Source organism: Grus americana, chromosome 2 (assembly GCF_028858705.1).
Source record: "Grus americana isolate bGruAme1 chromosome 2, bGruAme1.mat, whole genome shotgun sequence".
In the NCBI taxonomy this organism is placed as follows: domain Eukaryota; kingdom Metazoa; phylum Chordata; class Aves; order Gruiformes; family Gruidae; genus Grus; species Grus americana.
Window position 1 is genome coordinate 164,101,788 of NC_072853.1, and position 13,789 is coordinate 164,115,576.

The 13,789-nt window shown below is 52.5% G+C and overlaps 1 protein-coding gene across 1 annotated transcript in view; it reads left to right on the forward strand.

Moving 5' to 3' along the window:
* The first annotated feature begins 12,635 nt into the window (after positions 1-12,635).
* The window catches only part of GARS1 (glycyl-tRNA synthetase 1), a 31,188-nt gene continuing 30,034 nt past the window's right edge, over positions 12,636-13,789 (forward strand). The window contains exon 1 of the mRNA XM_054815215.1: positions 12,636-12,866. Within this exon, the coding sequence (XP_054671190.1) occupies positions 12,696-12,866 (171 nt within the window). The 5' untranslated portion in view covers positions 12,636-12,695. The remainder of the gene's footprint in view (positions 12,867-13,789) is intronic.

Sequence of the window (13,789 nt, forward strand, 5' to 3'; positions counted from 1 at the left end):
TGCAGTGTGGCAGTGCACCATGCTATCCCGGGCAGATCCAAGGCAGTAATATCTCCGTCCGACCCAGGCAGGCAGTTGTTGGCTTGACTTGGCACTGCTCGGCAATTGGATGTGCTGTCCCTGCCAAAGCAGATACTGTAGGTTCTTTATTTCCTAATTGTCACTTTTTCTATGACTGCTTCAAACAGATACAAGGAGCGCGGAAAGAACAGTGCTTCCCCTGTCAGGAATGGGGCGGAAAAGTCAGAAAAAAAGACTAAAGGACGAATGCGGTGAAAGGCACCACCACATTCAAGGGCCTGACTCTGATCTCAGTTGAAGCGGTGTAAACAAGCAGGTTACAGAATCCAGGAGGTCTGATTCTGACGCTGGCACCAGAACAATGAGAAAAACGTATTTTAGACCAATTATGCTGTAGAATATATGTGAGATTTTCAAAGCACCTAAAGCCATCACCATCAGACAGCACAGTAATTTGAGTTTTAGGGACAGATCTAAACACTAGGGCCACATGAACCAGGTCTTTAACCCAGTATAAAGTGACTCTTCTGTTGCTTCTAAAGAATTCGTATTGTTTGAAAGATTTTCTACCATAAAATCTCTCTGCTGCTCTGCTAACCTCTTTGCTGGGACACCCTGGAGCTAGCCCAGACTCATCTTCCCCAAGCCCTCCACCTATCCTGCTGCTCTCTGTACTCCAAATCTCTAGTTACCTCTGTTGTTCCCTGCAAGCTGGCTTGGGTTTGCCCTTTTCTGCTGGATACTCACCCAACCTTTCCTGACCTACTGCCATTTTTTTCCCCACTTTTTATAACCACCAGCCACAATAAAGTGCTCTGCTCACATTCAAGATGGGACTGCCCTTGCCTGTGCTCCTTCGTACAAAACTCACTGGAAGAGCATCCCACACACTTGGATTCTTGAGCAACTCAACCCACCTACACAAAGAACAATGAGGCAGAGCTGGTATGTCTGAGCGAGTGGCCTAGGCCAGGGCCTGTGGAGCAATAGGACAGGACTTGCAGGGAGATCTTGTTCCTTGATGTTCACCAAGTTCCCATTAGGAGCCAGGCAGAGCTACCTGGCTCAGGTGAATTCAGCTAGCTGTCCCTCCTGGCCACCTCCCCACCGGTCACTGGTGCTGGCTAGGAACACAGGACTGCTGCTCCACCTCTACCCACGTCCTCCAGGGTAGACCTTGATACATAGTCATGGCTGATCTGTTTGAAGGCCAAGGACACTGGAGGATATGCTGGGACCAGTGGGGTGCCCTGACCCCGCCACAGAGAGGTCTCTTGTTCACTATGTTAGGCTAGATGTATCGCTCCAGAGCATGGTCAGGGATTCCCTGGAACATCACTTTATTCAGGGGCATGAGGCATCCACAGTCTTGCGAGCAAGCAGATTGTCATGCCTCATGATTCGTCCTTCCTGGTTCCCACGAAGCAGTGAGAGAGCCAGAGAAGCTGTTGGTGGTTTTGGTTCTCCTCAGCTGTGGTTCATTCCTCCAGTCCTTCTTGCTCTTACATCCTGCAGGGCAAAACAGAAAAGATCACAGTACAGAAGCAACAATCAATATAATGGTCTGTCTTCCTTTACACTAACCAAGTGCACACTCCATTGCTGTCCTACAACTACCCAGGAGGAATGAGAAGACATCTGGGAGATGCTCAAGGGTGCTAGTGTACTGCTGCACAAGCCCTTCCAGAAAGGGGTATAGGAAGGCCTTCAGGCAGCAACAGCGTGGTGATTTAATCAGCTCAGCAGGCTCTTTGCCAGGCATATCCTGTCCAGCTTGGGTTGAACTGACTGGCAATGAGGTGGGTCAGTGGCAGCCAACTCCAAATGACCAAGACAAGCCTCGTTACAGTGTTCAGTAGCTGATTCATGTTTTGGTCTTCTGCCCCACCCAGTCTAGAGTGAGTTCAGCACGTCTCCCCAGGCTTCACTTTCCTGCTTTCAAGGCTCTCCCTCCTCCAGAGATCTTCCCACATTCGTGGCCCAGCCCTCTGCCACCAGTCCTCTCTGGTCTCCTGGACTGGACATCATGCAAGGCAGGAGCCAGCAGCTTGCTGGCTTTGATTCATCATCATCTAGGAAAAATGCTGGCTGATCCTGCCGGCTCTCCTTCCTCTTGCACCATCTGCTGTTCATGATAGCCATCCCCAGCACAAAGACTCCCTGCTTATCTCCACCACTCTGTCTCCTGGGAAAAGGCCACTTCTGGGGTCATTGTTCCTGTATGACAGTGCTGAAGATGACATCTGGGAAGTGGAGCTGTGACAATGGTGCTATGCTATGCTCTGACAATGCAATGGCATCCTGTCTCACTGCTTTTTCTGAGGCTTTGGCTAAGGTAGCGACTCAGAAACATCAGCCTATCCTCAAAGCAATGCCCTCCACAAACCTCTTCACCATGTGAGAGCACCCACATGTTCTGGTGTGCTGGGGAACGTGGCAGTGCTGGCTGTGATGGCAGGCAGGATGGACAGACTGCCAGTCACCACGAACACTGCATCTCCTGCTCTGGATTTGGCAAAAAAGTATGGTCGTGGGATGAGGGAACACATTATATCCCACCAGCTTTGTACCACCAGGTAATGCTCAAGTTTGGTCTCAGTGACCTGCCTGTCTATGCTGTGAGTTAAGAATCAAAACCTGACGGTTTCCCATGGGACTCAGACTCCTGAACGATGTAAGCATTTGTGGTCCCTTTCCTACAATAACTACAGAGGAGAGCCAAATGGGTTTTCTCTCCAACAGATGGGCTGCTGACAGGTGCCGTTGGAGGCTGGGAGATGGAAAATCAAAGAAGATGCCCTGACGTGGTCTGTCACTAGTTTGAAGAGAAAAAAAGCAGGTGAGATCTGGTTTCCTTATTCTGCCACACTATTAGGATCATCTAGCAGTACAATAACACAAATATTTAGTAATGTTTCCTCTCTATTCTGGTGGGGCAGGAAAATATTGTTACCTTAAAGACAGGGGAGTGAAATATGTCTTAAAGATAGGAGACTGGGATACGTCCTTTGGGACAACAAGGGTTTGGTTATGTAGCACAGGTCCCAGAAGAAGCAGGGTTGTGTCAGAATGGCATTCTGCAAAATAACAGAAAACAAAAGCTTTTCTTTCTCCCTAAATAAATCAGTTGTCTGTTTCCTTTGTGGTTCACTTTTAAGGGCTTACTGAATTCAAGGAGGATGTGGTCACACACATTGGAAACTCCAGATGCTACAATATATAGACACAAATCTGCATTAAAGTCACATTTTTGATGAATTAAATCTCATGTGTTTTCACTCTATTTTTCTTGCAGGGTGATGGCAGGCTGCTATAGTTATCGTGTCCCTTGGAAAGCATTTGCCCAATATCTCTGATATCTCCTCCTTGATTTCTTTGACAGGATCCAATATTTTGTTATTTACTGATGTCACTGTAGCCTAGGAGAGAAATCAACACAGTCATGAATTATGAGCTATGCTGGTAGGACATTTCACTCTGATTGTTTGATTTTAGTGTGAACAATCTCCAGATAATTAAAGATGAGTTCAAGCTACAACACTTCACTTCTGGCTTCTGAATCGCCCTAAGTGGTGAGGAGTGTCTGGGTTGAGTACATTGACATGGGTCATTAGGAGGGTGAGATCCTCCAGCAAACATGGACCTGCATGTAGGTCTCAGTTTTGAATAAGCCTAGCAGTATAGCAATGCGGCTGTATCTCCACTCTAGAAACTTTCACCAGACTTGGAAAAAAAATCTCAGAATCACTAGGATGAAAACATCACATGTTGTTGCATGACTGTTCTTCAGCTTTACACATGACATCCTACAATTGGTCCTTCACCTGCAGGTCATTTCCATCCCACCTACCACTTTCTGCTGCTGAGCACCTGAGGGAGAAGGAAAGCAGCATCCTGGCCCATGTACTGTCTCTGCAAAGGTTACCACCAGCATCCTTATTTTCTGCACAGAAAGGCAAGTCCAATTGTTGTCTTCAAAAAGAAAAAAGGCCAAAGTCTTACTTTCTCCTTGAACAACAAAACTCTTTGACTCCAAGCAAAAGCAAACTGACGTCACTGCATTTTGAAATCACTTTGGAAGATGACGTACAGTGCTGTGGTACAACAGCAAAGGGGCGGGTGTCCCTAAGCACACAGCCACCCTAGGGCCCGATTAGAGGAGTAACTCGAACTTTTCCATCTGAGTGCTCCATTTATTATAAATAACCACCATTTTTAATCATAACTGGCTGCCCTGCAGTAATGCCATTGTCATCTGCAAGCACTGGAGCGTGGGGGTGAGAAGAGGGTAGGATGTGGTTAGTTATTTGATAGACTCTTTCATGAGGGCTACATTCAGATCTGAAGAGCACCACAATTTGGAATGTCTGGGCAGTCTTTGGCAAGACGCTCTTTGTACACCCAAACCACAGCACTGCACATGCTCCTCAAGATAGTCAAGACATATGTGAACGCACTCTCGCCTACTCTTGGAGTTTATAGTTCTTACTGCTGGTTAGGAAAATATGGGGACATTGGGTCTGGAGGATGCCTCAGCTTGGGGTTTGGAGATTTAGCTCATGATTTTTAATTCCTTGACATCACATGGGCAGACACTTGCTTTGCTGTCTGATGAACCCCATGGTTTCCACCAAAGTCTTTGACCAGAGAGTCAAGCCCATTATTGTGTGACTCACAAGGTAAAACAACAACCGACCTTGGAAACACAGCCTGACTCAGTTGCCCTGTAGAATGCCACAATGGCACAATCAGATATGAAGCAGTATTTTTACCACCTGGGAGGAAAGGAAGCATGGACCCTCTTTGGATATGAAATTAAACCAGTGCTTATTTCTAGCAGGTTCAGCCTAAATAGATTTGGAGCTTATCTTCAAATTTAGGCGTTCCCTGGTGCCCCACAAGGAGCTTCTCTGCCAGATCAGTTTAGGTCCATTTAGGGAGCAATGGGTTTGTATCGCCTCAGGAGACTCCCTTTGAGGAGCAGGACAGTGAAGGTGGGCACTCATCCCAGCTGTTGTCAAGAAATTGATTTTTGGGTTGACAAGATGAGGGGCTTTCTTTGTGACAAGTGAGACAAGGAAGTCACTAAGAAGCTAAAAACAGAGAAGGAGCAAAATGAATATTTAAGGAAAAAAAACCCTGCAGCATCTGGCAAAATATTTTGTCTGTATATCCTTCTCTGGGGAAATGGTTATTCACCCCTGATTTGCACTGGAGGTTGTGACTCCTCTCAGGATGTACATACGAAGCACTGCTGCACTGCACGTGTGATGGCCTGGATGGAACTTCCCTGGGGAAGTGTTTGGTGACTGGTGGCTTTGATGAGACCTACAGGAAAGCCACTCGTGGTGGAGAGAAGCACTTCAGATCCCAGCTGGTTCACCTTTTACATGTAGTCGTAAAACATCAAACGGTCATTTAGCATGCAATCAGTGGGTGATTTTTAAACCAGAACTATAATAGGTCATGGCCAGTCACTAATCTCTAGCTGTCACGGTCAGAGGTCCCCTCCGATGCATGGGGGACTCTCCTGTCCTGCTCTGATGCCACGTGGTGGGTGACAGCCTAGAAATCCCTGTGGTCTTGGAGTTCCCCCCAGGCACAGGGGTGAAGGCACTGATTGACGTTCAATGGCCTGTCCTACCAGAGACTGGATGGAAAATATTGATTTGCTGTAAGAGCTCAGGAGAGGAGGCAGATTTGCAGATGCAGTTGTCTCTCTGTTCACAGTGAGAACGAGGACTGCCGGGGCTCAAGCTTTCTACATAGTCATTGACCCTGGTGGGCTGACCACTGGATCTGACATCACACCACCCATCTGGGTCCTTGCACTTACTATGGGCTTGCCTCTACTTGGGGGCAAAGGGAATACAAAGACAAACCCCGTCCCATGCCATGCTGAAGGCTCCACTCATGGAGCAGGAGGATAACACTGAAATAAGTCTCCGTAAAATGCAAGATCTTGTTCTTCTACACCAAACCACAACACAGACCCCCGTCTCCTATGTCAGCCACTATGTAGCCAGCAAACATTAAATAAGCTGCTGTCTTTACCAAGCTGGGCCATATTCATCCTGGCAGCCCCAAGATGCCATCTCTTGCTGCTCCTTCTACGAAATGCCACATCCTCTCTGGGGGATGTTTTCAAGCCAAGGTGCCCTTTCAGACCTCAGCTTCAAGGCTAGGAACAAGCCACCTGGGATCAGATGTAGAGGCAGAAGAAAGTATGAAAACATATTCAACATGGTGACAGCAATAATTGGCTCAGAGTTGTTCAGCTCATGTATATGTATCGGTGCTGTCAGAAGTGGGATTTAAGAGCATCACCAGCGTTGAGGTGCCACTGTTTTCTGAGTGCTGCACGTGGGTGCAGTTACTGCCCCGCTGAGGGAGGTCATTAATCTTTCTCCTGTGATTGCCTTGAGTGCCGGAGCAGCAAAACGCTTGTTCTGCAACACCCTGCACTCAAATCAGCAGCACTTGGAGGGGAAGTCCAAAGAAATGGCTCCCTGGAGGACAACCCACATGCACCCACTTGAAGGACAGAGGCTCCTCTCCAGGAGTGCCACAGCCGCTTTGCAATTTGGGAACCCTGAGGTTGAGAGCACCTCAGCAGCACACATCTGAAGGGGCACTTCATCTTCTCTGGCTGAAGGAATTTGTCTTAACTAAAGCGTTTCAATTAAAAGTCAAGACTGAATCACTGCAAAGTGCCGGAGACAAGAGTCATTAATACTGGAATGCAAGTTTTAAATTATTTTTAATATGCTCTGCAAGGCATCCATAAAAGGCCCTTAATATGCATTTCAACTCCTTGCATTAGAGTTTGCAGAATTTAAATTCACAGCAGTGAAAGGGGCAGAAAAGGAACCTGAATTTCTACCAGAGCTCTTGCAGATCCAAACCTGGGAGACCGCCAAGCTGTCGGGCAGGTGTGACCAAATGGATCAGACTTTTTTGGTGGCTTGTGCCAAAATGAACTGGTGGTCCCAGTCCCTGGAGGATGGATGTTGTGGCACATCATTGACATGGGGACAAGTCTTGGAGTGCCTGAAGGTGATAGCAACTGGCATTTTGCTTGGCCATCTCAACCAGTATCAAATATTCATAGGCACTATTGGCCATTTAAGCATTACCTCACCATCCCCTGGTGAGAAGAGCAGAAAGGATGAGGATGGGCTGAGCCGCAGATGTTAGCTCTCAGGGCTGCAGGTGCTCATGCTTGGGGACCCCAGATCTTCACGTCCAGCATTCAGGTGCCCTGTCAGCATACGCCATAGATTTGATAACTCTCTCCCTGCATAGGTACAGGGCTAATTTTGTGGCCGGTGCACAGCAAAACACGCTGATACTCCTGCCTCCTGCTGCTGACAGTGAGAGGAGGAAACCCATCATCTCACAGCAGGAGCATAGAGAGGAACAAGCGTTCCCAAGGTGAGAAGGGAAAAAGGGACTCGTCCAAGAAGGCACTTGTGGGAGTGCAGGGGGCAAGGTAGTGTAAAGCTAGGAGTGTGCTTAAGCATTTGGCTGGATCAGGGCCAGGGGTGCAGAAAAGAAACTTCTGGCAAGGAGAAACCTCTAGGAAGAACCAAACCCTAAAGGAAGCTCAGGGTGAGGTTTGTGCTTCCTATTTCAGTCTAAAAAAAGCCCTGTCCCAGAGAGGGTGAGTTTCAGTAACATCCAGCGTGTCTGCCCCCCCCACCGGATAGCCTATTTCTTTATATCCAGAATGGGGATGACAAAAGTAAAGCACGTGGAAGCCCCACAGTGCAGATGCATCCTCAGAGCATCCTTCCCTGCAGTCAGCATCCCGGAGCCCAGGGACAGAGCACCGTCACCCTTTGAACGGTTCATAGGAAGAGGGATGCACTGAACGGAGCAGAGACGGTTGCCACAGCTAACTTTACACCCAGAGATAAAAGCAGGGCCCCGGCACAGATTTATGCCATGGTTATTTGCATGCTCTGTGCCATGGGTTTGGATGGGGCCAGCTGTTTCTTTCCCCAGACAGCCCTCAAACACAGCTTGGGGGAAACCAGGAGCTGGGGATTGTGCCCTAGAAGCAGGCTGGATGGAGCCACCCTGTTTTGGAGGTTAAAAAAATGCAGCCCTATAGAAGAAACCCAGGTTAAGCCATTTATGTGCATGCCTCAGGCCCTGCGTAGTTTACTGCAAGGCTAAAAATCCCCAAGTGCTGGGAAATCATCTTGAACCTTGTATGCACGTTGCAGCAGCTCCGCTTGTGCTTGGAGGGATGCATCTGTCTGATTTTCCTACCTTGATGCTTGAAATGAGCTAGGGAAAAGCAGGCAGCCTTTTGGAGGAGGGGAAAATAAACCCAAACAACCCAAACCCAGAAAAGAAAAACAGAAAGAAACCAAAAGCGGGGGCGGGAGGGAAGGAAAAGGGAGGATTTTGTCTCGGGGAAAGGCAGCCCCGGAGGCGTCGGAGCCTCGGAAGCCCGTCCGTGCCGTCGCCCCGCGTTGCGAAAGATCCTTTTGCTCGGGCTCGGGTGCCCCTCGGTTTTTGCAAAGCATCCCGGCACGGAAACTCTGGCCCACGCTGCACCTCCCAAAAAGCCAGCGGGGATGCTGGAAAGCTGGGAGGCCCCGTGCCGGGGCCGGGAAGAGCGTCAGGGCTGCGGGGAGCGGAGCGGAGCGGGCGGCCGGCGAGGGGCCGTCTGCCATCTAGCGGCATCGGACCCGGGGCGCCCACCCTCGCAGCCCGGGCAGAGAAAAACACCCCAAAGCAAAGCCCAGACACCCCACACACCCCCCCCCCAGCCCCCCCGACACTCTTTTGCCCCACATCCTTCTGCACGCAGGAGGATCGGTTGCTGTTTCGGGGGCTTTCGAGGGGGTTTCTGCCAGCGGGGTCTTGTGCGTCTGCCAGGAAAGTGCACTGAGATGTGAGTGCGGTGGAGCATAAATCTATTTGCAAACGGCCGAGCCAGGCTGAACCAAGAAGCCATGTACTCCTGGGTGTGTATCCCCCCCTCTCCCCCTCCGCACGGCTCCTTTCCCCCTCTTTAGGCCTCTGCAGAGGATTTTTTTCCCCCTTTCCCTCCCTTAAAAGAAATCCCCCGTGGCTGGAGCAGGGCTCTCCTCTCTTCTCCATCCCTTCCCATCTCCTGCAGCCTCCCTCCTGCCTCCCATTTTGTGGCCTCGCCGCTCCCGATGGGGACCCAGGGAGGGGGAGCAGTGGGGGGGACACAGCTGCATTTCTGTTCTCCCTTCAATGACCTCATATCTTCTTAACGCTCCCCCCCCCCGACCTTTTGGGGGGTGCTGATACCTCTCTGTTTCTGCACCAAAAGTTTGCAAGCTGAAGGGGAGGGTGGGTGTGATGCCTGCACCCCCTCTCCCTTTGCCTCTTTCTGCAAATTCCCACATGCAATAAATCCCCTCTTGTTGTGCTGGGGCATCCCCTGTGCCATGGGGCTGATGTCCCATTTCATCCCCACGTAATAGCCTCATACCCACTGAAGGAAATGGAGGTGGCTTTTCGAAGGCCACCCCAGAAGAGGGTGGAGTAATGTGCTCCCTGTGACCCCATCCTGCCCCACAGCCCCATGGGGTCCTTCAGAGACCCAACATGGGCATCCTCAAACTGCTCCCCCTCAAGGTGCTTATTGAATGCAAAGCAGCACAGAGCTGGAATCAGATTTAAAAGGAGGGGAAAAGCTGGGCTCTGGACAGTCGTGAGACGTTCACAGTGGCGATGGTGTGCCAAAAGCGCCGGTGGTTCACTCGCCTGTGAGAGTGTCAAAAATGAAGCCAGTGCTGGGTCCTCCTTGCAAACCAGCACAAGGCACAGGGCTTTCTGCAGCGTCAGATCAACAAAGATCCTCTGTGCTGGAGGCGGTCTGAGCAGTTTGGCAGCACCCTGAGACCCAAAGGGATGGGGGAGATGGCATGAGCACATGCTGGGTGTATGCCCTGGTCCACAGACCCTCCGTCAGCGGTGGATGCACAAAGCCCTTCCACGCAGCTCCATATGAAGCTTTATTTTTAGCTCCGATGTAAGCTTCTTTATGATACCCAGAAATATTTAGCCCTTCCCACTGAAATCGGCTTGGAGATGGGGTCCAGCCAGCCTCAGGTGTGACCCAGTTCTGGGGGTCCAGTTTGCCTACCGTCTCTCATTTGCAGCTATGGTTTGGTACAAAATACTGCCTGATTTTCCTCCCTTCCTGCACAACCTAGCAAGGATCCAGCAGTGTGCCTTGGACCCTAAATCACGCTGTACCGTTGCAAAAGGGGCAGTCGGGGTTTCCTTGTGCGCTCCCTACTCACCCTCCTCTAACCTTGCTCAGGAAATGTATCCACTCTTCTTTTTCTTCCCTTTTTTCTTCTTTTATTTGCTGTGATCCTTCATCCAAAAAGCCAACATGACTGTAGAAGTTCAAGCTGACTGTACAGTCCAATCCTTGTGCAAGCCCAGAGCACGGGCAGTCAAATGTGCAATGGATTTATTCACAAGGCTAGGTCTTGCTCCATAGGTGCTCTCAGCCACGTGCTTTTTAAAGTCCTTTGGGGGAAGAGCTGCACCCCCAGCTAGGTGAGAATGGGCAGGAAGGAGGCCTTTTTGGCCCTTGTGTTGAGGTTGTCCTGTACCAGCCGGCCACAGTGTGGGGAACCAGTCCCAGGCATGTTTAATTTGCAAGGAAAGACGTTGCTGGGGTCAGCAGTGTGTGCAAGGCAAGATTTTATCGAGGGAAAAAGGCTCGAGGCATCAGCCTGACCCATCTCCATCCTCCTGATGGAGGGCCGCAGGGTGCCGCCCTGGGGGCCAAGCCCGCTCAGCCATGGAGGAAGGGAGGAAGTATTCTAGGAAGGGGAAAAAAAAAAAAGTATTTTGGAGAAGTGCTGCTACCTGGTCCTCCAGGTTCAGCACAGGAGAACTGAGCTGCTCCTGGTCACTGGGGTTTCCCATCTCCCTGCGTCCTGACCCGGTTTCCTCCATGGTCCCAGTCAGTTTGCCCTCGACTGCCGGCATTGCAGCAGCTCTCCCCAATCCCCCACACGAGACATTTTCTTCCGGGGCCGATTCCACTACCTTCACATCTTAGATCGCCATGACAGGCTAGAAGGGGGTGCAGCGTCTTTATGCTCTTATCAGCATTGGGTTAATTAAAAAAAACCTAATCAGGAATAGAGAAAAGCTCAGCGTTAACCTCACGCTAGAGCGGTTTCCAAGTAGGTACGCCAGCGAAATAAAAACAGCAATTTGCAGCTAAATAAAAATAACAATTAAGCATTTGAAATACAAATATACCATTCAGAACAAGCAGATAAATATTCAGATGCGTTCATTACGAGGTTGAGGTTGTCTCTCAAATAAACAGACAGGTACAAAATAGCAGCCTGAATACTCCAATTACATCAACATCACATCAGCGCCGATGCTCCCGGGTCCCAGGCGTCGGGAAGGGGCGAAGGGGAGAAGGAAGGGGCAATGGGGAAGCGTGCATGGGAAGCATATATTTTTTTTTTAATTGGTCTTAAATTTTGTTTTATGTAACCACTGTTCGGCTTCTCCTTCATGGAGGGCTTTAATTCCCAGGGATGGGAAGCTCTCCCGTGGCACCAGTGCTCGTCACGGCTCCTCTTTCTGACATGGGGCTGTCCTCCCTCCCCGCACAGCCCCACCACGCTGGTGCCTGCAGGGCAAAGCAGGATTTGGCCTCCTGCCCCAAACCCGGCCGGAGGGGTCTGGCAGCAGGGTGCTGCCCGTCCCGGCGCGGTGCCCAGGCAGTGGAGGGAAGACCGCGCATCAGTGAAAAGCAGAACAGGGCCAAGTCCCCAAACTACAAAGCTTTTGGAGATCAAATGCTGCAGCTGATTGGAAAAAAATCACATTTCCATCCCCATCCCCCCCCCCCAGCGCTTCCCCCCATGGGGTCGCGGGCTGGGGACGTGTCTCAGGGACAAGGGGACACAGCGCCGAGGTGGCCCGGGTGGGTGCTAGCGGTGCAGAGCCCCGAGGGGGCTGTTCAGGGGGGTGTCTGGGGCTGCAATAGGGCGATGGGTGTTCTCCTCCCCGGGGGGCGTGTACACTTCTGGGGGTGACAAGTATCCCCCGGGGGGGGGACAGCAGGTATCGCCTCTGGCCCACGCACACTGGGGGGCGGAGGGGGGCAGCAGGTATTGCCCACGCACAGCGGGAAGAGCAGAAGCTATCCCCCTGCCCCACGCACCCCCGGGATAGGGCAGCAGATATTGGCCGCGCACACCGCGGGCGGCAGCAGGTACTGCCCACGCACAGCAGCTGGGGGGAGCAGAAGCTATCCCCCTGCCCCAAGCGCCGCACACACACAGACACACACACACACACACACGGGGGGGGGGCAGCAGGTATTCGCACACGCACACGCACGGGTGGGACGGCACAGCAGCTATTGCACAGCACAGCAGCTATTGCGCAGCCCGCGCACGCGCAGCCCGCCCCAGGCGCGCGGGGTGTCGACGGGGTGCGCGTGACGCACACGTTCTCGCACGCCCCCTAGCGGCCCGCCGCCGTACCGCGCCGTGCCGAATCTGCGGCGGGGCGGGGCGAACGGCGGCGGCGGCCGCTGCCCGTGCGGAAAGTGCGGCGGCGGGGCGCGGGCCGGCTTTACGCCGGGCGGGATTTCATCATGCGGGGGGGGGTAGGGCGGCGCGCCGCGCCTCTCCATGCCGCTGCCGCCCCGTAGCGTCCTGCCCGCCCTGCTGCGCCGCCTGCGCCTCATCGCTTGCCCGCTCGCCGCCCCTCTCCGCTCCCGGTCCGCCCCGGCCGTGACCCCCATGGACGGTCCGCAAGCTGAGGCGCTGCTCGCGCCCCTCCGGCAGGCGGTGCGGCTCCAGGTAACCCGCCTCGGCCCGGGACCCCCGCTGAGGGGGGGTGGGACGGATCACCCGGCGGGCAGGACCCGCCTGAGGAGGGGTCCCGGCTGGGGGACGGCGGTTTCGCTGAGGGGGTCGCCTGTGTGACAGAGCCGCCCGGAACTCCGTGCCCGCGGCGGCCGGCCGGTGCCTCGGCTCGGGTCTGTGGGGAGGTGTCGCCGTCCCCCCGTGCCCCCCTTCCCCTGAGCCCTGCCGGCTTGCGTGGGGTGTGCCCCGGGGGGGCTTGTCCCCCTCCCTGCGGGGTGAATGCAGTGTTTCCCCTCAGCCCCACAGGGCCCGGCTTTTGCGACCCTCTGGCCCCGCGCTGTGGGGCACTGCGGTACCCTGCGGGCTCCAGCGGTGAGCCCGCAGTAGGGGGGTGCCGGTGGGTTTGCCCGCGGCTCCTGGCCAGGGTCGGTTCCCTTGGGTGCAGGGTCTGCAGGTGTCTCCCCTCGGGTGGGTCGTGCTCTGTCTACCCCAGAGAAGTGGGCTGGCGGGGAGTGCGTGGGTGGCTGCCTGTGTAGGTTTCCAGTAGACTGCCCTTTCCCCTCCCCGTAGTGATGGTGTGTGTTAGAGCTGTCTTGCAGAACTGGATCGGTGCGTCAGTCTACCTGGCTTTCCTCTCCTGGGCTTGATGGCTCTTCTGTGTCCAAGCTAGGGCTGACTTTGTCATGCTTTTAGGGCCCCGCAGCTGCACGTTTTCTTTATAAAACAGCCTGCATAGATTTCCTTATTCCATAGGGTCACATGATGACTTCCCTTTAGAGCTGAGTGTGTTGGAGGTCAACGATATTCTCTAGAGTTTCATATTTGCCTGATGCAGTAAAGGTTATTAATTTCCTTGCACATTTTCCATTTCATCATTCTTATTTGTCTAGATATGTAGCTGTCTGCTATTAGCTGGT